The following is a 26,437-nucleotide window of genomic DNA, read 5'->3' as shown; positions in this document are numbered from 1 at the left end:
TATGAGCGCCACGCCAAGGAAAAGTCGAGAGAGCAAGACGACGTGGATAGGCACCGGGACTGCCCCTTCTTCGGACAACTGCTGGGATTCAGGAATGAGCCGATTGCCTACAATCGGCAGACTCGTCCAGAATGTAGACAAAAGAAGAAGGATGCAGCTAACGTGTCCGTGTTCAAACGTCTAGGGCCTCTCCCGCCTCGGAACAAGAACGCTGAGTCCGCTCGGGTAGAAGATCTCGAGGAACTAGAGGACGATGATGAAGAAGAAGACAAGTATCATCGGCCAAGGTGGTGCCCTGATGGGCTCAGCCGTTCCCAAAAGCGAAGGGTTCAGCGACTACGTGGGTTGGAGGAAGCCGAAAGGTTATACCTGCACACGTTGAGGAAGGCGCGGCCTGATCTGGCCGCTAAAATTCAGCGAACCCTGGACGAAGAAGGTCGGCCACAAAGGAAAGAGTGGCGCCCCAGAAAAAGAAAGCCGATGATGAGACATCGGCTGGCACAAACATGGTGTTCATCCTTCCAACGGAGTTTAGTGCTCCGAGGATTAGACGAAGCACGTGTGGCACAACTTGACTGCGGCCCACGGCCGGTCATCTTTGAGAAGCCACGAGAAAGAAGCTACAGGCATCTGAAGGCCCTGTACTTGCGAGGTTACATCAATGGGCAGCCTGTCAACAAGATGCTGGTGGACACCGGAGCGGCAGTCAACATTATGCCATACTCCATGCTACGTCGGTTGGGACGCTCTAGCTCGGATCTGATCAAGACCAATGTGACTCTGAGCGATTTCAACGGCCAAGCGTCTGACGCACAAGGTGTTCTGAACGTGGATCTGACCGTAGGGAGGAAAACTGTCCCTACGACATTCTTTATTGTCGACAGCAAGAGCACCTATGCTGTCCTACTAGGCAGAGATTGGATCCACGCCAACTGTTGCATTCCATCCACGATGCACCAATGCCTAATACAGTGGGATGGAGATGAAGTAGAAGTCGTCCACGCAGATGATTCAGCCGAGATTTCAATGGATGGAATGAACGTTTGGGAGACATCAGGCCAAGAGCCACTCTCAGACATCAATTTGGACGACTGCGAGCGCATCGACGTGACAAAGGACGGGGTTAGGCTGGTTTTATCCACCGGCTTGACCGTGTAACAAGAGCAGCATCTATGGACAAACATGGCGATGCCGATCCATGTGATCGGCCCCAAGGATCTATGGAGGAACATTGCAAAACCGTCATCAAGCAAGCAACATGGAGGCCGATTCCAGCAATCGGCCAAAATTATCCTCACCATACGTTCTGCCTGGGTTCAACGTCGATCTAATGGGCAATGGGTTTACGTCGGCTGATGAGCTGGAAGAAGTCCACACTGGTCCTAACAGAGCCGACGTTCACATATAGTGCCTTGGCTAACCACAGAGCCGATATCAGCAGTTACCTGGCAGAATCGGCTCGGGGGGCACCTAATCAGATGAACATGTGCGATACATGTGCAGTGAAACATTGGGGGCCGATAGAAAAATCGGCCCGTAAAAAAAAATTTGTTTCATGCTATACAGCCGATGCACGGACATCGACTTTAGAACTAAGGAACAAAGCCGATGCATAGTCATCGACTCTAGCACAAATATTCTCATGATATTGGGAGTGAACAGTGAGAGCTTTTTCAGCGACAATCAGCCGATTTAGTGCCAGAACCTTCTCTTCAAGGACTTACAACCCTTTGTCGGTTAAGCGATTGATGCTTCGCCTTCGATATCGGCTTTCAACGGAAGAAAAGGTGATCGATGGTGCAAGTTTGCTCGGATTCACTCAACTTTGGGTCTGTTTGTTTGAACGGTATGTCCTCACCGCCGGTTGGAGTATCATCGGCTGACCCTGCATCGTCCTGTTGCTGCAAGAAGATGAAGGAAACTGGATTTTTCAAAACAGCCGATGAACAGCCATCGGCTATAGAATTGCAAAGTATTATGGTCAGATATCAAATTACAGTCTGAATTTGAGGAGTGCTTGACTGACTGTCTAAATTGGTATCTGGATCTGGCTTCATGAGCGTCTGAGGAGAGAAATCCGACACGTTGCTGTCGGTATTGGTGCGGCAAATGGAGGACTTGAAATTAGATGAATTGAGAGACAAGTTGGAGGAACAATTCTTATTGATTCAAAGGGACGGCTTTACAAGAAAGAGCCGATGGCTCTCAAAAAATCATCCGATGCCTAATGCACTGCTACTACTAGTCCTACGCTAATTGGCCCCTGCTCTAGGGGCTGTCGCTATCCTCATCGTCGCCATTATAGCCGCCGCCGGTGCTGCTGCTGGCAAGCTCCTCGTCGCTACTGCCGTAGCCCTCGATGGGGGCTTCTTCCTCGTCATCATCATCCTCGTCGTCATCTGACCAGGCCCAGCCGCGGAAGCGCTTCGCCGGCGGCTCGTCAGAGGAAGTGTCGCCCTCCTCTTCTTCCTCGTCGGAGGAGGTGTCGTCTTCTCCATCCCCCTCTTCTTCATCGGGCAGGGGCGAATCCCCGTCTGACCCGACGAGGACCTCAGGTGGGCCGTCGGGCACGAAGCCAAAGTCCCACTCCGGCTCTTCATGTTGGTTGTGCTTTTGCATCAGCTCGCTTGAGGAAGAGGATTGGAAGGAGATGGCCGATGCAGCGGAGGAGGAGGATGAATCCATGGTGGGGAAGGGTTTTTTTCGGTGTCTGATACTGAGGAAGAGGATGAAGAAGAAAATTACTCAATGCGGTTAAACAAAAGGAGATATAGTGGAGATTTAATGCCGCGACGGTTTTCGAGGACGTGATGCCGAAACTATCAATTCATGCAGAGAAGCCAATGAGGTGAGGCGACGTGATGAAAGACTCTGCAATGATTCTGCTCTGCCACGACATGACCCGACGAAGGAAAAGCATAATGATTTTGGAAATGTCATTTCCAAAACCAGGGGGGCATGTGTTATCACCAGAATTTGACCGGATCAGAGGTGGGCCGCGATTGAAGATGGGCTTGAAGAATATACATAGAAGAAATACATGAATCGGCCTTGTATACCAAATTTGGGCTAGTTTGCCCGTGTATCTGTAACATAGTAGGATACGTATCGGTTAGAAGGAGTTTGGGCTCGTGCCCGGTTGGGATTATTCCCACGTTAGAGAGTCTACGGACTATAAATATGTATCTAGGGTTTATGAAATAAACAACAATCACGTTCACCACAAACCAATCTAGGCGCATCGCCAACTCCCCCGTCTCGAGGGTTTCTTCCGGGTAAGCACCATGCTGCCTAGATCGCATCTTGCGATCTAGGCAGCACACGTTTATTCGCCGTTCATGCGTTGCTCGTGCTGAAGCCTTTTTGATGGCAAGCAACGTAGTTATCATAGATGTTTTAGGGTTAACATTGTTCTTCGTATCATATGCTATCGTCGTGCGACCCTTAGGCATCTAGCCGCCCTTACACCTATCTTGGGTGTAAGGGCGGCACCCCGCTTGATCATTATTTAGTAGATCCGATCCGTTATGATTGCTCCTTGTTCTTCAAGGATTAGTTTAATATCTGCATTGTTAGGCCTTACAAACGGGTCGAAGGATCCGAGTGGCGCGTAGGGTGTAGTTTGCTAGCCCTAGACAGGGATGTTCCGAGGATCAACTTCGTGTTGGTTTTTAGGCTTTGTCTAGGGTCGGTTTACGATCACCGTGCGTGGCCGCCAGGCTCGATCACGAGTAGGATGTTCCGATTATGAGGTGAAAACCCCAAATCGTAGTAGGTCGTTTTAGCTTTATCTTGATCAAGCAGGACCACCATCTGATCGTACACCTCGTACGCATCATGGGTGGATCGGCTCTTTGAGCCGATTCACGAGATAACTCGAGAGCCGATCGAGGCTCGTATTTAACGTTTACGAGTATGCCATGCAGGAAACTAAGCGAGACATCATCCAACACCTTCCTGACCAGGTATAGGTCAGGTGGCACGCCCTTGCATCAGCATCGGACATGCGTGCCGAAGGCTTTACGGGCCGTCGCTCGGAGGGACCAGGACCAGCCGCAGTCCTGGGAGATTCCCGGCTCTACGGTGTTGCCCGTCGCTGCCCGCCGGTGGGTTTCTGACCGCAACAAGTTGATGGTAGTAATATTGCAGGAAATAAAGATGCAGTAAAACAGTAAACAAGCGATGATTGCAGTATTTGGAAACAAGGCCTAGGGATCATACTTTCACTAGTGGACACTCTCAACATTGATCACATAAATAAATAAGTTCTCTTCCTTTGTGCTAAATATACTCTTGTTTGATAATGAACACCATTCGTTGTGTAGGGCTACAAGAGCACCTCAATGCCGGAGTTAACAAGCTCCACAACATTCGACATTCATATTTAAGTAACTTTTAGAGCATAATAGATCTTTGCAATTTAAACCGAGTACTAACATAGCATGCACACTGTCACCATCACACTATGAAAGGGGGAATAGATCACATCAAAACTATCATAGTAATAATTAACTCCATAACCTACAAGAGATTATGATCATAGCCTACGCCAAGTACTACATGATGCACACACTGTCACCATTACACCGTGAAGGAGGAATAGACTACTTTAATAACATCACAAGAGTAGCACATAGATGAATAGTGATACAAAACTCATATGAATCTCAATCATGTAAGGCAGCTCATGAGATCATTGTATTGAAGTACATAGGAGAGAGATTAACCACATAGCTACCGGTACAGCCCCGAGCCTCGATGGAGAACTACTCCCTCCTCATGGGAGACAGCAGCGTTGATGAAGATGGCGGTGGTATCGATGGAGGAGCCTTCCGGGGGGGACTTCCCCGTCCCGGCGGCGTGCCGGAACAAAGACTCCTGTCCCCCAGATCTTGGCTTCGCGATGGCGGTGGCTCTGGAAGGTTTCTCGTACCGTGGCTTTTCCGTATCGAAGATTTAGGTCAGGGACCTTTAAATAGGCGAAGAGGCGGAGTCGGAAGGCTGACGAGGCAACGACACAGTAGGGGGGCGCGGCCCAGGCCCTGGCCGCGCCGCCCTATCATCTGGGCCCACCAGGGCTCCCCTCCGGTGGCTCTCGGGTGTTCTGGAAGCTTCGTGGAAAAATAGGATGCTGGGCATTGATTTCGTCCGATTCCGAGAATATTTCCTTACTAGGATTTCTGAAACCAAAAACAGCAGAAAATAGGAACTGGCACTTCGGCATCTCGTCAATAGGTTAGTTCCGGAAAACGCATAAATATGACATATAATGTGTATAAAACATGTGAGTATCATCATAAAAGTAGCATGGAACATAAGAAATTATAGATACGTTTGAGACGTATCACGTACAGCAGCAAGTTTTCCCTCAGTAAGAAAGCAAGGTTATCGAACCAGTAGGAGTCAAGGAGCACGTGAAGGTTGTTGGTGGCGGAGTGTAGTGCGGCGCAACACCAGGGATTCCGGCGCCAACGTGGAACTTACAGAACACAATCAAAGTACTTTGCCCCAACGTAACAGTGAGATTGTCAATCTCATCGGCTTGCTGTAAACAAAGGATTAGATGTACCGGCTCCGGTTCTTTCGGAAGAAGTAACCTCGGTTTCTCCTTGACCTTGTACTCCTGTTTCGTCTTGAGCAGGTCCTTTGTCTTTAGGATCTTCTCCGCCCACCTTTTCGCTGCTAATCGGAACAATTTCCGGTGGAGTATTGGCGGCAGGAGGGGGAGAACGATCAGCTTGAGAAGGGGACGCTTGAGGAGCAGTATGAGACGTGCTTGGCGGAGCTGGAGTGGGTGGACCTACAGCCGGAGACTTTTTCATGTATTTGGTGATGGGCTCTTGGTTGGTGGTCCGGGTGGCGGCGGTGCTTGGATTCCTACATGCAAGCGAAGGGGTTCACGTCATAAACAACTTTATCCAAGTAGAGATGTACCATACTCGGAAACTTACGGGGCGCCGGGAATGATGGGGCGCGAGCGTTTGCCAGCTGTGGCCAGCATTTTCAAACGTGCTTGCTCCGCTCTCTTCGAATTTAGCGGAGGGGGCTTCACGGTCTTTGGCTTCTTGGCGGAGGTCTCGCCGCTGGCTCCGGCTTCTGAGCCGGAAGCTTTGGCGCGGGGACGCTTCGAAGGTCGAGGGGCCGCCCTGCGGGGTGCCTGTTCCTCTTCCTCTTCTTCGTCGTCCGGAACCTCCTCCGCCCCGTCGCCGCTGACAGGAACACGAAGAATGGTGCGAAAGTTTTCCTCCGCCAGAGTATCGAGCTGGAGGAAATAAGCATATAAGTTAAGATCAATATCCAAAAAACTTGTGAAGTTTGAAGTGACAAAGGAAACTGAGCTTACCGGAGGACACTGGTCGTTTGTGTAGATATCCTTGATCAATTCCGGGACCGGTTGGCCTATCTTCACGAGCGTTTTGATTCTCCTTTTCAGAGAGTCAGCCGGAAGGTCGTGGCGGGTAGCCCGGAGCAGGTCGTCCGTCCCGGTGTATGCGCAGATTAATCGCGCGTTATGCCGCAGTGGCTGGATCCGCCGGGTAAACCAGCTGAGTGTGAGTTGAGCTCCGGTTAGCCCATCATGGACTAGCCAAGATATTCTCCGCGCCGCCTTCTCCAAGATCGGAGTTTGGGTGAGTGAGGGAACGAAGCTCCAGCTCGCAAGTTCTTCTGGAGGCTCGTTGACGAATTTGGGCAGGCCGTCGTGGACGTTCGGAACTGGGATGTTCTTTTCATAGAACCATCCGGCGTTCCAGTACCGGACGGATTCGTGCGAGTCATGAGGTGGATACATGCGTCCAGGTCGGAGCATGAACGTCATGCTCCCACAGTTCACCATTACTTTTTCCTTCGTTTCTTTCTTCACTCGGAAGAAGAACTGCCATAACTTGACATCCGGACGGATTCCGAGATGCCCTTCGCAAAGTGTAACGAAGTTGGAGAGGAGGAGGTATGAGTTTGGGCAGATGTTGTGCGGCTGGAGCCCATATGTGCTGAGGATGGAGAGGAAAAACTTTGAACAGGGGAGCGACAATCCGCGCTCCACCCAAGCTTTAGTCATGACCACTCCGTCAGCTCCGGGCTTGGGGACGTCGGTGTCACGTATGAAGCTCCAGTAGGCGGAGATCATACCCTCGTTCTGAAGCTCTCTGAGCTCCACATCAGTGGTTTCACAGTGCCACCATTGACCCCGTTCTCCTTCGCAGATCCGAGATTTAGAAGCCCTCTTGTTTTCCGCTTCCTGCACCTTGGTTGCCATCCTCGCTTGACCTTCGAGTTCTTCTTGGCGTTCTTTGAGGGAAGGGATCCGGCTTGGAGTGGTGCTGGAAGATGCGGAAAATGGTTGAGCTAGCCGGATGTCGGAAACATATGGTGGTAGGAACGCAATGGGATCCGGGCAAATTGGTTCCACGGCACTGGGTTCCGGGTTACTCGGAGAACTACCAGTGCAGTGAGGAGAACCGTGAGGCATGCTTCCGGCTGCACCCATGCGAGCTAATTTGAGTAACCGGAAAATCTATACTACAGCTACTACTTCTTCTACAGGACCGGCGCACGTACCGTCAATGGCGCGGTGGCTCGACGGAGCTCCGGTGGAGTCGAGGTCGCCGGACTTGCAGGGAATCGCCTCGCGTGACCACGAATCGGCGGCGGACAGGATGTCCCGTTCAACCGTGGGAATCTTAGCACGAGGAGAAGCCTGGGCCGGCGACGCGTGAAGCTCACCGTGGCAAAGCTCGCCGGAGATGAGATCTGACGGGCGGCGCGGCGCGAGGAAGAAGAAGAAATGGTGAGGTGCGGTGAAAGAATGAGGAATTACCGAGCCGCGGGGGTATTTATAGGCCGCGCGCGGAGATTCGGGATTCGGATCCAACGGTGGAAACGGAACGGTCGCACCGTTGGATGGATGACACGTGTCTTAGGTCAAGTGCGGTAAAACGACGTAGAGGTAACTTAACCATGCGCTCCCGATATTTCCGGCTGAAGATTTGCATCTGCGAAAATTTAGCGCGGGAAAAAAGGAGGTTGTGCGCGGGAAAAAAGAAATCTCCGTTGCGATACCTAATTTGAAGACGAAGGATTTCCGAGTGAATGAACCCGGAATCAAGTAAAAGTTTTGAAGTTCTTCAAGATTCTCTTCGGATCCGAGTTGAATGAAGTCGGAGGAATGATGAATCTCGGAGAACTTCGGGGGCTACTGTTGTGGGTATACTTTATGGGTATATCAACGGCATGGCCTAGATCCGGCAAGCCCGGGTGGCCCATAGATGGTGGTGAGGCATGTGGCCCATCGGGCGGCCTAGTTGCTGTAGATCCTGAAGGATGAAGTCCAGCCCAGGAACAGGAAGCCGGATCTCAACCGACCTACGAAGGAGGCCGGATCCGTGACGGCCCATGAAGTATCCGGATCCAGCACGTACTTAGAGGAAGGCGGATCCTTGACGTACACGGCAAGACATTGTACCGTAGTTAGGCAACTTGTATTCCGGCTAGGACTCTCCATGTAAACCCTAGATCCGTGCGCCTTTATAAGCCAGATCCCGGGAGCCCTAGAGGCACAACCACAACTCATTGTAACAACGCGAAAGCGCCCCGGATAATTCCGGACAAGCGGCGGTAGGCCCTGTCATCGTGCAGGTGTTCCGAAGCTGGGTAACTCGCGGACCACCGTCCCGTGTGCACTCCGCCCTATGGCCCCTACTTCTTCTCCTCCTCGTGAGGATCCCTCCTCCGAGGTACCGTCGATTAGGCAACGACAGATTGTATTTCAGATGTAAAGAATAGGACCGGGGTCCACAGTTCACTAGTGGTGTCTCTCCCATAAGATAAACAGATGTTGGGTGAACAAATTACAGTTGGGCAATTGACAAATAAAGAAGGCATAACAATGCACATATATATATCATGATGAGTACTATGAGATTTAATCGGGGCATTACGACAAAGTACATAGACCGCTATCCGGCATGCATCTATGCCTAAAAAGTCCACCTTCGGAGTTATCATCCGAACCCCCTCCGGTATTAAGTTGCAAACAACGAGACAATTGCATTAAGTATGGTGCGTAATGTAATCAACACAAATATCCTTAGACAAAGCATCGATGTTTTATCCCTAGTAGCAACGAGCACATCCACAACCTTAGAACTTTACGTCACTCGTCCCAGATTTAATGGAGGCATGAACCCACTATCGAGCATAAATACTCCCTTTTGGAGTCACAAGTATCAACTTGGCCAGAGCCTCTACTAGCAACGGAGAGCATGCAAGAACATAAATAACATATATGATAGATTGATAATCAACTTGACATAGTATTCAATATTCATCGGATCCCAACAAACACAACATGTAGGATTACAAATAGATGATCTTGATCATGATAGGCAGCTCACAAGATCTAACATGATAGCACAATGAGGAGAAGACAACCATCTAGCTACTGCTATGGACCCATAGTCCAGGGGTGGACTACTCACACATCGATCCGGAGGCGATCATGGCGATGAAGAGACCTCCGGGAGATGATTCCCCTCTCCGGCAGGGTGCCGGAGGCGATCTCCTGAATCCCCCGAGATGGGATTGGCGGCGGCGGCGTCTCAATAAGGTTTTCCGTATCGTGGCTCTCGGTACTGGGGTTTTCGCGACGAAGGCTTTAAGTAGGCGGAAGGGCAGGTCAGGGGGCGTCACGACGGGCCCACACGCTAGGGCCGCGCGGCCAGGACCTGGGCCGCGCCGCCCTACTATGGCGTCGCCTCGTGGCCCCACTTCGTATCTCCCTCGGTCTTCTGGAAGCTTCGTGGAAAAATAAGACCCTGGGCGTTGATTTCGTCCAATTCCGAGAATATTTCCTTTGTACAATTTCTGAAACCAAAAACAGCAGAAAACAGCAACTGGCTCTTCGGCATCTCGTCAATAGGTTAGTGCTGGAAAATGCATAATAATGACATATAATGTGTATAAAACATGTGAGTATCATCATAAAAGTAGCATGGAACATAAGAAATTATAGATACGTTTGAGACGTATCAAGCATCCCCAAGCTTAGTTCCTACTCGCCCTCGAGTAGGTAAACGATAACAAAGATAATTTCTGAAGTGACATGCTATCATAATCTTGATCATACTATTGTAAAGCATATGAGATGAATGCAGCGATTCGAAGCAATGATGAAGATAATGAGTAAATAAATGAATCATATAGCAAAGACTTTTCATGAATAGTACTTTCAAGACAAGCATCAATAAGACTTGCATAAGAGTTACTCATAAAGCAATAAATTCTTAGTAGAGGCATTGAAGCAACACAAAGGAAGATATAAGTTTCAGCGGTTGCTTTCAACTTCAACATATATATATCTCATGGATAATTTGTCAACACAAAGTAATATAACAAGTGCAATAGGTAAACATGTAAGAATCAATGCACACAGTTGATACAAGTGTTTGCTTCTGGGATAGAAAGAAGTAGGCAAACTGACTCAACAATAAAGTAGAAGATAGGCCCTTCGCGAGAGGAAGCATGGATTACTATTTTTGTGCTAGAGCTTTTCATTTTGAAAACAAGAAACAATTTTGTCAACGGTAGTAATAAAGCATATGTGTTATGTATAAGATATCCTATAAGTTGCAAGCCTCATGCATAGTATACCAATAGTGCTCGCACCTTGTCCTAATTAGCTTGGATTAACATGGATTATCATTGCATAGCATATGTTTCAACCAAGTGTCGAAAGGGGTACCTCTATGCCGCTCGTACAAAGGTCTAAGGAGAAAGCTCGCATTGGATTTCTCGCTTTTGATTATTCTCAACTTAGACATCCATACCGGGACAACATAGAAAACAGATAATGGACTCCTCTTTAATGCATAAGCATTCAACAACAGTTAAAATTCTCTTAAGAGATTGAGGATTAATTGTCCAAACTGAAACTTCCACCATGAATCATGGCTTTAGTTAGCGGCCCAATGTTCTTCTCTAACAATATGCATACTCAAACCATTTGATCATGAAAATCGCCCTTACTTCAGACAAGACGAACATGCATAGCAACTCACATGATATTCAACAAAGGTAAAAGAGTTGATGGCGTCCCCAGAAACATGGTTACCGCGCAACAAGCAACTTATTAAGAAATAAGACACATAAGTACATATTCTTCACCACAATAGTTTTTAAGGCTATTTTCCCATGAGCTATATATTGTGAAGGCAAAGAATAGAATTTTAAAGGTAGCACTCAAGTAATGTACTTTGGAATGGCAGAGAAATACCATGTGGTAGGTAGGTATGGTGGACACAAATGGCATAGTATCTGGCTCAAGGATTTGGATGCACGAGAAGAATTCCTCTCAATACAAGGCTAGGCTAGCAAGGTTGTTTGAAGCAAACTCAAGTGTAAAAGGTGCAGCAAAGCTCACATATGAACATATTTTAGGTATTATAAGACTTTACATTATCTCCTTATTGTTCAAACACCTTAACCAGAAAATATCTAGACTCTAGAGATCAATCATGCAAACCAAATTTTAACAAGCTCTATGTAGTTCTTCATTAATGGGTACAAGGTACATGATGCAAGAGCTTAAACATGATCTATATGAGCACAACAATTGCCAAGTATCACATTATTCAAGACATTATACCATTTACCACATGCGGCATTTTCCGTTTCCAACCATATAACAATGAATGAAATAGTTCAACTTTCGCAATGAACATTAAGAATAAAGCTAAGAACACATGTGTTCATACGAAACAGCAGAGCGTGTACCTCTCCCAATCAAGGAATGCTAGGATCCGACTTTATTCAAACAAAAACAAAACAAAAACAAACAGACGTTCCAAGTAAAGCACATAACATGTAACGGAATAAAAATATAGTTTCACTAGAGGTGACCTGATAAGTTGTCGATGAAGAAGGGATGCCTTGGGCATCCCCAAGCTTAGACGCTTGGGTCTTCTTAAAATATGCAGGGATGAACCACGGGGGCATCCCCAAGCTTAGACTTTTCACTCTTCTTGATCATATTGTATCATCCTCCTCTCTTGACCCTTGAAAACTTCCTCCACACCAAACTCAAAACAAACTCATTAGAGGGTCAGTGTATAATTCATATATTCAGAGGTGACATAATCATTCTTAACACTTCTGGACATTGCACAAAGCTACTGAAAGTTAATGGAACAAAGAAATCCATCAAACATAGCAAAACAGGCAATGCGAAATAAAAGGCAGAATCTGTCAAAACAGAACAGTCCGTAAAGACGAATTTTTTTGAGGCACCAGACTTGCTCAGATGAAAATGCCCAAATTGAATGAAATTTGCGTACATATCTGAGGATCACGCACGTAAATTGGCAGATTTTTATAAATTTTCAACAGCAGGGGCGGCTCAATTTCGTGACAGCAAGAAATCTGTTCCTGCACAGTAATCCAAATCTAGTATTGACTTTACTATCAAAAACTTTTCTTGGCACAACAATGCAATAAAATAAAGATAAGGAGAGGTTTCTACAGTAATAACAACTTCCAAGACTCAAATATAAAACAAAAGTGCAGAAGTAAAATAATGGGTTGTCTCCCATAAGCGCTTTTCTTTAACGCCTTTCAGCTAGGCGCAGAAAGTGTGAATCAAGTATTATCAAGAGATGAAGCATGAACATCATAATTTGTTCTAATAATAGAATCATAAGGCAACTTCATTCTCTTTCTAGGGAAGTGTTCCATACCTTTCTTGAGAGGAAATTGATATTTAATATTACCTTCCTTCATATTAATGGTAGCACCAACAGTTCGAAGAAAAGGTCTTCCCAATATAACGGGACAAGATGCATTGCATTCAATATCCAAGACAACAAAATCAACATGGTGGCAAGATTATCAATCCTCCCCAAAGGTTTCTTTATAGCATTATCAGCAAGATTAACATCCAAATAATAATTTTTCAATGGTGGCAAGTCAAGCATATCATAAATTTTCTTAGGCATAACAGAAATACTTGCACCAAGATCACATAAAGCATTACAATCAAAATCATTGACCCTCATCTTAATGATGGGCTCCCAACCATCTTCTAACTTCCTAGGAATAGAGGTTTCAAGTTTTAGTTTCTCTTCTCTAGCTTTTATGAGAGCATTTGTAATATGTTTTGTAAAGGCCAAATTTATAGCACTAGCATTGGGATTTTTAGCAAGTTTTTGTAAGAACTTTATAACTTCAGAGATGTGACAATCATCAAAATCTAAATCATTATGACCTACAGCAATGGGATCATTGTCCCCAATATTTTGAAAAATTTCAGCAGTTTTATCAGTTTCAGCAGTTTTAGCAGTTTCAGGTAATTTTGCACGCTTTGCACTAGGAGTAGAAACATTGCCAACACCAATTATTTTACCATTGATAGTAGGAGGTGTAGCAACATGTGAAGCATTATCATTACTAGTGGTGGTAATAGTCCAAACTTTAGCTACATTATTCTCTTTAGCTAGTTTTTCATTTTCTTCTCTTTCCCACCTAGCATGCAATTCAGCCATCAATCTAATATTCTCATTAATTCGAACTTGGATGGCGTTTGCTGTAGTAACAATTTTATTTTCATTATCCTTATTAGGCATAACTTTCAATTTTAAAAGATCAACATCAGAGGCAAGTCTATCAACCTTAGAAGCAAGAATATCAATTTTATCAAGCTTTTCTTCAACAGATTTGTTCAAAGCAGTTTGTGTACTAATAAATTCTTTAAGCATAGCTTCAAGATCAGGGGGTACACTCCTATTATTTTTGTAAGAATTCCCATAAGAATTACCATAACCATTACCATTAGCAGAAGGATATGGCCTATAGTTGTTACCCAAATTATTCCTATAAGCATTGTTGTTGAAATTATTACTTTTAATGAAATTCACATCAACATGTTCTTCTTGGGCAACCAATGAAGCTAAAGGAAAATTATTAGGATCAATATTAGATCTACCATTCACAAGCATAGACATAATAGCATCAATCTTATCACTCAAGGAAGAGGTTTCTTCAACAGAATTTACCTTCTTACCTTGTGGAGCTCTTTCCGTGTGCCATTCAGAGTAATTCATCATCATATCATCAAGAAGCTTTGTTGCCGCCCCCAAAGTAATGGACATAAAGGTACCTCCAGCAGCTGAATCCAATAGATTCCACGAAGAAAAATTCAGTCTTGCATAAAAGGTTTGGATGATCATCCAAGTAGTCAGTCCATGGGTTGGGCAATTCTTTACCAAAGATTTCATTCTCTCTCATGTTTGAGCAACATGTTCATTATCTAATTTCTTAAAATTCATTATGCTACTTCTCAAAGATATAATTTTAGCGGGAGGATAATATCTACCAATAAAAGCATCCTTACATTTAGTCCAAGAATCAATACTATTTCTAGGCGAGAGATAGCAACCAATCTTTAGCTCTTCCTCTTAAGGAGAAAGGAAACAATTTCAATTTTATAATGTCATCATCTACATCCTTATACTTTTGCATTTCACATAGTTCAACAAAATTATTAAGATGGGCAGCAGCATCATCAGAACTAACACCAGAAAATTGCTCTCTCATAACAAGATTTAGTAAAGCAGGTTTAATCTCAAAGAATTCTGCTGTAGTAGCAGGTGGAGCAATAGGTGCGCATAGGAAATCATTATTATTTGTGCTAGTGAAGTCACACAACTTAGTATTCTCAACAGTACCCATTTTAGCAGTAGTAAATAAAGCAAACTAGATAAAGTAAATGCAAGTAACTAATTTTTTGTGTGTTTTCGATATAGAGAACAAGACAGTAAATAAAGTAAAACTAGCAACTAATTTTTTTGTGTTTTTGATATAAGAGCAAACAAATCAGTAAATAAAATAAAGTAAAACAAGACAAAAACAAAGTAAAGAGATTGGATGTGGGAGACTCCCCTTGCAGTGTGTCTTGATCTCCCCGGCAACGGCGCCAGAAAAAATGCTTGATGGCGTGTAAGACACACGTCCGTTGGGAACCCCAAGAGGAAGGTGTGATGCGTACAGCAGCAAGTTTTCCCTCAGTAAGAAACCAAGGTTATCGAACCAGTAGGAGTCAAGGAGCACGTGAAGGTTGTTGGTGGCGGAGTGTAGTGCGGCGCAACACCAGGGATTCCGGCGCCAACGTGGAACCTACACAACACAATCAAAGTACTTTGCCCCAACGTATAAGTGAGGTTGTCAATCTCACCGGCTTGCTGTAAACAAAGGATTAGATGTATAGTGTGGATGATGATGATTGTTTGCGAAGAACAGTAAAGAACAATTGCAGTAGATTGTATTTCAGATGTAAAGAATAGGACCGGGGTCCACAGTTCACTAGTGGTGTCTCTCCCATAAGATAAACAGATGTTGGGTGAACAAATTACGGTTGGGCAATTGACAAATAAAGAAGGCATAACAATGCACATATATATATCATGATGAGTACTATGAGATTTAATCGGGGCATTACGACAAAGTACATAGACCGCTATCCGAGCATGCATCTATGCCTAAAAAGTCCACCTTCAGAGTTATCATCCGAACCCCTCCAAGTATTAAGTTGCAAACAACAGATAATTGCATTAAATATGGTGCGTAATGTAATCAACACAAATATCCTTAGACAAAGCATCGATGTTTTATCCCTAGTAGCAACAAGCACATCCACAACCTTAGAACTTTCTCGTCACTCGTCCCGCATTTAATGGAGGCATGAACCCACTATCGAGCATAAATACTCCCTTTTGGAGTCACAAGTATCAACTTGGCCGGAGCCTCTACTAGCAACGGAGAGCATGCAAGAACATAAATAACATATATGATAGATTGATAATCAACTTGACATAGTATTCAATATTCATCGGATCCCAACAAACACAACATGTAGGATTACAAATAGATGATCTTGATCATGATAGGCAGCTCACAAGATCTAACATGATAGCATAATGAGGAGAAGACAACCATCTAGCTACTGCTATGGACCCATAGTCCAGGGGTGGACTACTCACACATCGATCCGGAGGCGATTATGGCGATGAAGAGACCTCCGGGAGATGATTCCCCTCTCCGGCAGGGTGCCGGAGGCGATCTCCTGAATCCCCCGAGATGAGATTGGCGGCGGCGGCGTCTCAGTAAGGTTTTCCGTATCGTGGCTCTCGGTACTGAGGTTTTCGCGACGAAGGCTTTAAGTAGGCGGAAAGGCAGGTCAGAGGGCGTCACGAGGGGCCCACACGCTAGGGCCGCGCGGCCAGGACCTGGGCCGCGCCGCCCTACTGTGGCATCACCTCGTGGCCCCACTTCGTATCTCCCTCGGTCTTCTGGAAGCTTCGTGGAAAAATAAGACCCTGGGCGTTGATTTCGTCCAATTCCGAGAATATTTCCTTTGTACGATTTCTGAAACCAAAAACAGACAGAAAACAAGAATCGGCTCTTCGGCATCTCGTCAATAGGTTAGTGCCGGAAAATGCATAATAATGACATATAATGTGTATAAAACATGTGAGTATCATCATAAAAGTAGCATGGAACATAAGAAATTATAGATGCGTTTGAGACGTATCATCGGCCTCCCCTGCGCGAGCGCTGACACGTGGAGCTGGATTGCGAGCCAGTCCCACAAAGCGAGTTCGTTGAGCTCGTCCTGCTCGCTGTTGGCCAGTGCCATGGCAATGACCTCCTCCTCAAAAATGTTCAGCGGCTGGGTCTCCGGATCCCACGTCGGCCCGTCGTCGTCGTGGTCGTAGTGTGCCATGTTCACGTCCTCATCTTCGTCCTCGTCGGTGTCCTCGTCCGCGTCCTCCTGGTCGTTCTCTTCTTCTTCTGCGGCGATCTCGCGCTCGAAGTAGTCTACGTCGCCGAGTTAGCCAGCGCGGCGGCGCGTCGAACTCCCACGACCCGAATGAAATCCAGTTGTAGGAGTTCAGCGCGTACGCCGGATCCTCCCGCAGATCCGGCGGCAAGATCGCTCGGCGGCGGCGCACCTCGTCCCGCCGCTCTCGGCCCTCGCGCGACACGGGGGAACCGGCACGCGCCTCGAGTTGAGGTACCAGCCCCCTCCCGGCAAGTTCGCGTCCGGCCATGGTACCGGCTGGTTTTCCTCCCATAGCTGCCGCGCGAAGTCGACGCGGACGTACCGGCTGACCCGTGCCTTCTTGCCGGACCGCGAGCCGCTAGACTCGTGGTCGTTCTTGGTATTGCGAAACGGCCAGCATTTCTTCCCCATGGCGTCGGTGGGGTGGATAGTGCCAATGGTTTGGTCGGGGAAATAGCCGCCGGCAGCGTCCCTTTAAGAGACTCGGACGCCATCTCGCCTTCAATGGCCTGCCATTGCAACGCCGCCTAGCTGCGCACGCTCGCGGAAGGCGAGGCGCGCCATTAACGCGGCCCTGCAAAGGCTGCAGCGCACCGCCCGCAAGTAATGCCGTGGAAGACGAAGCAGTTGTGTCCCTGCCAGGCGGGCCCGTGCGAGGACCGAGCGGACACTTTGCGCGTCCGTTTAGCGTCCGCAGAGACGCAAACCTGGTGCATATTTGGGTCAGGTTTGCGTCTCCACGGACGGTCCGGTCACTATGCGTCGCGCCGCTAGAGGTAGTGGCAGACGCATTTCCGGTCACGGCGAACACAAACGGTCGCTCAGCGTCCGTTTGCGTCGCGCCGCTGGAGATGCCCTTATGAGGATGCGCCCCTTGGAGCTCTATTCCATGAAGTGAAGTGAAGTAGAGTATCGCATTGTCTATGTACCTCGGTCATGTAATAAGCCAGCCCATGAGCTGGCGACGCTGGTGCGGGTGAGTTAATGGAATGACTGTGTTCCATGTTAAAAGAAGAAATTCACGGCCACACGACGCATGCTAATGAGCTAGATATTCGCTCAAGCAAAATCATATTCGCTGCTCAATGCGGCCCTGATCGCCAGGGCTACCTGAGTGGAGCGCGCACTAGGCCAGGCCCATAGCGAGGGCGGTTTTGTTTTGTGGTCTTCTGGTTTTTGGTTTGTTCGGTTCTGTTGTTTTATCAGGTTTTTGTGGGTTCCTCGGTTTTCCTGCTTTTTGCCCGTCCGTTTTTTAACATCTTTATATTTTGATTTTTAAAATTTTGAACAGTTTTTAATTTTGAACATTTTAAAAAAAATTCCAAACATTTTTTGTTTTGAACAATTTTTAATTTTGAATTTTTCAAAATTTAAACAATTTTAAATTTTGAAACAGCTGCCGAGGATGGGAGCTCGGGCTTGGAGGTGGGCGTAGCAGCAAGCTGAGGGAGATGTCTCTTTGGGCAGCGCTTGTCTAATGGACACGCTGACGGAAGGTATTATCCGATGACGATGCAAGGGATTGTGTGTTCCGCACACGAACTTCCACAAAAGCAGCAAAGGCACATACACAACTCGCCGCCTGATTTTAGTACTGCCTCGCGGGGGGGGGGGTCTAATTAGGCTCAGTGGTGGATATGAATCCATCGTGTGAAAACACATTTTGAAATGCTAAAAAATTATGTAATCAAATTTCAGAAGTACATTTTTTTCTGTGTTCCATATAAAAAAATAAGTTTTGATTTTGTTTTGAGACAAAAGAAACACGCACGCTAATGGGCCAGATATTCGCTCGGCCTAACAAGGGCCCTACCACGTCCAGTCCCTCTCCTCTATTTCGCCTCCGACGCCGACCTCTCCAACCCCGCCGCGACAAACCCGCCCCTCATGTCTGACGACGCTGCCGTCGACTCACCGGAGAGGGTGCCGCCGTCGCCGCCCTATTAACCGCGCCCGCCACTTCTACCGCCGCCTGCCCGCGCCACCTGTGGCGGCGGGTCCTTGATCAGCGCGCCCCTCCCTCTTCCGTGTCAGCTGTAAGGCCCTGCTCCTCCTCCTCCTCCTCCTCTCGTGCCCTCTCACCATCCCTCACAGCCACTTCGCCGCGACACCCGGTTTGCTTGCTTGTCGATGTAAGAATTTTCGGTCTGGCTGCTCATACGGCAGTGATACGGATCCTTTAACTGTTCGGAAAAAAATCTGCTCTCTTCTTCTTTTTCTCATTTTAGTTTCATTCGAAGTAGGGCTTGTTCTTTTCCCCAGCAGATACGCAAGAAAATATCATGTAGACGCTACTTTGCTACTCTGTTACAAGAAATTTCCCTTTTTTATTGCTCGCGCTGGTGTATATATATGCGCTGAAACGCTGGCGGTCAGGAAGTGTTGATTTTCAAGAAAAATCTCACTGTAGATGAAGTTTCCTTTTATAAGAACGCTGGACTGTTTTATTTCCTAGTTTCTCTGTTTAAATAAATTCGAAACTTTTTTAATGTTTATTTGATTATGCAAACATGAAATGCGCCGTAAAGCTACATCTAAGATAGTCATTCTGCCAGAAATTTTCTTTGACGGGTAATTGTTAGTTCTAGATTATCTTTCGGTATCAAATATTTCCTTCCAACTGCATGATTATTCCTCTGTTTACAAGAGACTGTTCAACTGAAAATTCATTTAGCTGTCATTGACCTCTGCTCCTCTGATGAAGATGGCTTCTGTAAGATACATTGTACAAGAATAATTGGGAGCTTTAAAACTCAATAGCTTGTGTTCGCTACTCCACTGGAAGGAATTAAGTTCCAGAATAATCTGTTCCTCATTGAGAAGCATAGTCAGACTGCCGATGACTTGTATTCTCTACCCCTGTATATTGAATTATATATCAAAAGATGGCACAGACAAGTACTTGATTACTTTTACTGCATTGCTCTTTAGAAGTGTAGAGAATGCATCCACTGAATGATGAGGCCTGTATCTGAACCATTTCAATATCTAGTCTTTTGAGATGTGCTCTGCTGAAGTCCAATTCCGTTTGCAAACTGGTGCTGATTAACTCTCTGATGTATTCCATACTTGTAGTGGTGTACATTTACTGTTACTTTACATGATTGTGTTACTCTTTTTTATGAAGTAAAGGAAGACTTGCATATTGTGTATGATATTAAGGTTACCCATTTCCATGTCTCTTTGTTTTTCTATCAGGAACTAACGCATCAATGGATCCAACGCAAAAGTCAAATGCTTTGTGCCCGAAGCGCAAGCCTGTTGATGATTTCTTGCAGAAAAAATCTAAGTCTGGTCGTGTTGAAAAGGAGAATGCATCTTCTAAGCCTGCTCACAGTTGCCACAGTCAACCTAATCTGGCTAATGATTGCGTTAATTACCTGAAAAGTGGAGTGCCAAGTCGTGTTGTGTTCTACAGACAAGGTTCTTGGTGTGATTTTCCTGACAAAGTAGTGAAATCTATTGTTGATGCATTCAAAGAAGACAAATCTAGTGTCGTTGTTGTGATGGATGACCAGCCTCTTCTGGTTGATTTCTTATCGATGACCTTGGTGAACCTAAATACAAGAAAACAACGATCTGTCGCATGGCTTGATGGCACTAACAAGTGGTCTTTTCCGTCTTCATTCTTTGATGAGGAAGTTGATGAATCCACAAGACTAGGCACGGGTGTTGGTAAAGGTGGTGCACAAGGTGTTCTGGGCGGTAATGTCATGAAGCCTCCATCTGATGTTGCAAAACAAGTTATGCTTGAAGCCAGCCCTCCAGTTTTACAGAATTCTTCTGCTCTGAATGTATTGCGTAAGAAGATTGTACATGTTGAAAGAGGTAGCGAAAGCTTTATGTTTGTTCAGAATCTGTTCCTCTCTGGTATGGGTTCATTTGCAGTGCCTAACAACATTCTTCATATTCATCGGTACTCCCCAAAGGATATCACTGCACAGTGTAGACTTGAAGCTTTCGAAAGACAGATGAGGTTGACAGGACAGAAATCTGGCACTGCAATTGCTAGATATGGATGGCTTGGATCTGGAAAGCAAGACATCGTCAGTGTTATAACTAATGGTCTTCTTAGCACTGAAAAGATCACTCATGAGACTGAAATTGGCGCTGGCATTTATCTGTCACCCGAAAACCGTGCCTTCACCAGGTTCTTGTTTCATTAGATAGTTTTAATGTTCTGCTTAGTTGCACATTACTGGAGGGTTTATAACATTTCATCATTTCGCAGTGTGGGCTTTTGTGATGTTGACGAAAAAGGGGTACAGTATATGCTGCTGTGCCGAGCCATATTGGGCAACACAGGAGTTATCAAACCAGGTTCACAGGAGGAGTTTCTACGCATTTATGATTCGGGCGTTGATAATTGCTCAAACCCAAACTATTATGTAATGTGGCCATCACATCTAGGAACTCATATTTCTTTGGAATATCTTATAAGTTTCAGGCTTGCTCCAAAAGTTCAAGGTAATATTAGGCGTTTAGTGTTCTGTTCATGTATATCTACATGGGTTAAATTAGTGATCCACTTTACTGTACTTATTTTCAGAGTATTTTCTTAGCTTGAAGGGTTTGTGGTTGCGCCCACCTCCAAAAGAAGTGAAAGTCGATCTTTCTATTCTTCAACCTGTGAGTCGCCTTCAACTCTTATTTTCTTACTTTCCAATTGGAGCTATAGGGTATAACATGCTATTCACTTGAATGCATTTCAGAGTATTAGCATTTGTGAGAATGCATGTCAAAATTTTAGTTTAACACTACTGCTCTTTGTTCCTTTATGTGATCAAAGGAGCACTTCTAGTACTATCATAAACTAATATAACTAATAATTCTTTCAACTATGATCTGTATGTTTTTTTTTTGTTGAAACGGGACTCTTCACCTGTATGTAGGTACTGTGCCGAACTAATGAAGGGCCAACCTCTCCATGGATCTCATTCAGAGTTCTCTTTGAAGCAATTCAAGACAGTATATCGTGTTTAGCAAGGGAATTGCTCTACCGCCACTATGAGGAGTTGAAGGTGTTGCTAGCTTGGCAATTTTACAGTTCAGTTGTCAATTATCATTGAATTTTGCAGTCAGTTTACTTCTGGGTGTTCATTCAAACACATTTTTATTGCACAGGAAAATAAGATTACTCGTGATGAAATGGTCAAGAGAATGATGATAATAGTTGGAGAGGAATTACTTCTGGATACCTTGACGAAACTGAAGTACAGCGTAAGTTACTCTGGCAGTATACTGTATATAAGTGCACATTTGATGACCACTGTAGTAGGAGTAAATTCTGCAAGATGTCTGGCTTGCCACAATAAGTGTGTCAATGAGAGAGCTAACATTAGCTAAATTATGACTAACCCATACCTTGGGTCCAAGGAAGTGAGACAAGCCTTTAGAGATTCGTGCAATTTTTTTTTGAATAAAAGTAAGAATATCAAATTTTAGTTTGTAGATATTTTTAATTATTCATATGGAATTAATGGTCTCCTAAACGTCTAAAAAATTAGCTGTTGCTGAACTCTTGATGGCATAGTTATTATTAGCTTCTTTGTGTAGTACTACTTCCTGTTTGAACTTGTAAGGTGTATTTTGATTGTCCAAATTTGTGCTTTGACCAACATTTAGTCCAATAATAATTGTTGTTATCTTACACAAAATAGACACCATTGGATTTGTATTATAAAGCAGTTTCTCATAATTATGGTTTTGTAAGCATTACCAAATTATGGTCAAAGCTCAAATATGGGCACTGGAAGTACATCCTTATATTGTGAAACGAAGGGATATGTACTGTTCGACAAAGTTGGCATCCTATTTACCTTCTCCGCCTCACAATGTGTATGCATCTTCTTGGAAAGCTTTATTTCATGATGTTTTCCCAAATGACAAATCAATATTATAGTCATTGCAATATTTCCACTCTCTACCCTTCAATGGTGTCAGAGGTTCTAGTATGTCACTCAGTAGTTTGTATGTATGATTCCCATTTTTGTAAATACTATTATATTTAGTCCTTGTCTCTGCAAGTTGTTGGCTTGTCCATGCATGTTTCTGTTCCTAACTATTTCCCTCCTATTGCAGCCATCACTATGGTACAACTCTTCTGAAAAAATGGTCAGTTCTCCTACAAGTAGAACACCGGAATCTGTCTCCATTTGGACAAGAAATATGGATGTTGAGTCTGCAACTCCTAGTCATGATGGTCCAGTAAATTCCACATTTGGACGTTCTCATGTGACAAATGCAGCTCTCAAAGGACAGCATTCCCCCACCCTAAGTATTTGTTCTGAAAGCTCTTCACCCCAATGTACTAACAGCCAAGATCCTCTTGCACCAGTAGAGGCACCTCTAGGTCGTGATGCCCTAGTAAGGAGTGTGTTGCGCGGTGTTAATGTCTGGGATGCTGCTGGACCAAGAATGAAATATAATGGTCATGATCTCCTCTCACAAAGTTCTTCTAGAGGCCATGACTCTGACGTATCAAGACCAACACATGGAAACTCCTCATCTCCCAGTATGGAAGGCCTACATTCTGTTGTGCCAAGTATGACAACTGAAGCCCAGGGATCCCTTGTGCCCAGTAGGGAACACAGATACTCATCATCGACAGATGCTCAGGGCATTGTTGCTGCAACTCCAGGCGTAGTGTGTCAAGCCCCTCAGTTATCTGCAGCAAAAAGTATGGAGCCTGAAATCAGTGCACCAAGAAGTATGGCACCTTATCTCTCTCCGCCAAGAAGTATGGCGCATCACCTCCGCGGTAAGGCATTTCGTGAGCTCGGTGCACCAAGAAGTATGGCAGCACCACACCCAGGCTCTGCGCCAAGAAGTATGGCGCCTCACCTCCGTGGCAAGATGCCCGAAGTTCCTGCAAAAATCACCATGCCTGAAGCCCACCATTCCAGTGCAGCAAACGTGGTCCCTGTGATCTTTGAACCTCTGTCATCAAGTCCTTTACCAAAAGAGAAGAGTGTTGTTACGTCACGCAATGAGTGCCTAACGCCAAGTTCAGCTCAGCAAGGCCCTGATTGTCCTTCAAATTTGGCAACTACACAGTGGAACACTCCCAGCCAGAGTATGCAGCTTGAGAATATGTTCTTACACGCATTACACGATGCCTTGTTTCTATACTCACTAAAACATCTTACCTGTTGCGCGCAGAGAATGTGGCTCCAAAGCATCCAGCAGCACAATGTGGAGAAAACAAGAACTTCCCCAGAACAGGTGTTGATGAGAGTAGCACCATCGCGTATGCAGCAGGTACACTCGTCACACTGTCGGCTGACGGCGAGAAAGGCCCGTAGAAGAACAAAATCCCACCGTTTCAGTGATGGTGTTCGTTCTGAAACTCATACCCATATGTGTATTGTGATACTACCCGTTGTCTTGTGGATATGCACATGAACAACTGCTGTTAGCCCATTAACCTGGCAGGTTTCCCGTCATGCACGACCCAGTAACTCGTCCGCTTCTGCTTACGCGGTGCGAATTTTGCCTTGTTGAGTCCAACGGTTAATCTGCTGTGGTCAACTAGTATTGCTTACATGTCTTTCTGCTGGGGTAGGCCGTGCCTGTATATATACTGTAGTTGATTTTCCTGTAGATGTCAAACTTCAGTAGTCCCGAGGTGTTCTTCTAACGCGTGCATGAAACATCAGCAAGTTACTCAATGTTGGGAGCTCGAGCTTCGGTTGAGCTGGCCGATGAGGTCCGGCTGCAGCATTTTGGTATTATCATATGATGTAATGTACTGTAGTTTTCCCTTATTTCGTGGGAGGCATTGTGTGATGTGATTTTATGGAGTGCTGAAGCCTGAAACCGTAGATCACACTTCACAGCATGCTTTTCTTGTCCCATTCTCTTCTGTGACAGAATTGTGCTGGAATCGCCCTTGTTCCAAGTACATGCTTAGCACCTTTTTGGAAAAGAGTAAATTCCGGCTTTTACCCCCTAATTTCATATTTCTGACAGTAATTACCCCATTTTACAATTATTCATCTGTATTATCCCATTTAGCAGAAGTTTTGCCAGCTTTTACCCCTTTTAAAAATCTGAGAGCTATTTGCTAGGTCAGTCCGTTTGTCAGGTACACATGGTAGGCGACGTCGCTCTTTTTCCCCCGGCGAATGTTTCCACTCCCAAATCGGTGTGATCATCGAGCCACGCTCTACTTTTTTATAGTCATAGTGTGTACGTATACACTATTTTGATGTAGCAATCAAATGATGGTAGGGAACAAATCGATATGGCCACTAGCCGTTTCAGAGGCAAGGCAATGACACCAGACCAAGTAAATTTATTTCTAAATGTTGAAGCACAACATTATACCAATAGCAACAACATATACTAAGATGCTGGCTCATCAGTCACATACACGTACACATCATTATATACCTACAACGGAAGGCCACGACACATACAAGGTTGTAGTTATAGGCAAAACTTTAGGTTCAACGTTTCTTCGGATGCAGGAAGAAACCGGAAAAAAACTGTGATGCACTCACAGGACAAATCCCGTGTAAAATTTTAGGGAGGGTAAAAATTGGTAATAGTTCCGCTAAATGGGGTAATACGAATAAAAAATAGTGAAATGGGATAATTAATGTCAAAAATATTAAACCAGGGGGTAAAAACTGGAATTTACTCTGAATGATTGCAAGCCGCTGGCTGCTAGTGATTACTTTTGCGGCGTATCTGGAAGATGCAAGGTTATTTTATCCGAGTAGGATGTCATATAGTTTGATTCGATGCCTTCATATATAGAGGGAGTCTGTGGACCAGAATGGCGTTCATAGGTTCGCTCTCCATTTCTATGCATGTGCTCGTACTGCTAAACAATTCCACTTTCATGTTTCTTTTCTAAAACCTGAAGTCTTGTGAAGGGCAGAATTTACTTTTCTTCCTTTCACGAGCTGGTCGTGCTCGTGTCCTATATCTATAGAGGGAGGGCGATGGAGGCGCGCTGGCTCCAGCTCTTTGAGACAGGAAATAGTGTGGACAATAATCACAAAGACGACATCAATTTCCTAGCTTCCACCAAATATCAATACAGTGAGGTCACCGGTCTTGTAGCGAATTGCGCAAAAAGCCAAGTTGCTCCTATAAGATGTGTGGGAATTGACTTTGACAACATTCTTCAAGCTTTTTCGGCTTCCTGCACGAGCTTCCCAATGAAGTATCTTGGGCTTCCACTTTCTATGAAAAAAAAGAGAATTCACTTTGAACCTTTGGAAGACAAATGACCGAATTTGTCATGTGGCTTGGAAAGCATGTCACCATGGCCGGCCCCACAACTCTTGTGAAGTCCGTGCTCACCAACATTTACATATATTTCATCACCGTACTCAACATCCCCATAGAGGTCCTCATGAAAATTGATAAAAGAATGGATTTTCTTTGAGCTGCTTGTGACAAGGTTTCCGGAGGAAAGTGCAAGGTTGATTGGGAGACGGTGTTCAAGCCAAAGGAACATAGAGGGCTTGGGATCATCAATCTCCAAAAATTTGCCGCGGCCCTACTCATGCAATGGTTATGCTATTAGTGGAATGATGATACCAAGCCATGGATTGGCCTGGAGGCCCCTTGCACGCCTCAACATCTGTTTGTGGC

At 45.3% G+C, this 26,437-nt stretch overlaps 2 protein-coding genes across 2 annotated transcripts; both read left to right on the top strand.

Moving 5' to 3' along the window:
* Nucleotides 1-18,799: 18,799 nt before the first annotated feature.
* Nucleotides 18,800-23,635, top strand: LOC124659402 (probable inactive poly [ADP-ribose] polymerase SRO1; the record flags this gene model as incomplete). The annotated part of the gene is made up of 7 exons (XM_047197287.1): nt 18,800-18,864; nt 20,027-20,978; nt 21,060-21,295; nt 21,378-21,457; nt 21,721-21,849; nt 21,953-22,048; nt 22,910-23,635. Coding segments are annotated over exons 2-7 (2,205 nt in total), but the record flags the coding sequence as incomplete, so codon positions are not given.
* A 1-nt stretch (nt 23,636) lies between these two features.
* On the top strand, nt 23,637-24,273 carry LOC124683797. Its single transcript, XM_047218245.1, has 2 exons — nt 23,637-23,903; nt 23,990-24,273. The coding sequence occupies exons 1-2, from the start codon at nt 23,660-23,662 to the stop codon at nt 24,130-24,132; spliced, it is 387 nt and encodes a 128-aa protein (XP_047074201.1). The 5' UTR covers nt 23,637-23,659; the 3' UTR covers nt 24,133-24,273.
* The last annotated feature ends 2,164 nt before the right edge of the window (nt 24,274-26,437 follow it).

The sequence above is a fragment of the Lolium rigidum genome, chromosome 1, assembly GCF_022539505.1.
Source record: "Lolium rigidum isolate FL_2022 chromosome 1, APGP_CSIRO_Lrig_0.1, whole genome shotgun sequence".
Lineage (NCBI taxonomy): Eukaryota > Viridiplantae > Streptophyta > Magnoliopsida > Poales > Poaceae > Lolium > Lolium rigidum.
The sequence above is the reverse complement of the archived record's forward strand: the minus strand, read 5'-3'. Positions and strand labels throughout refer to the sequence as shown.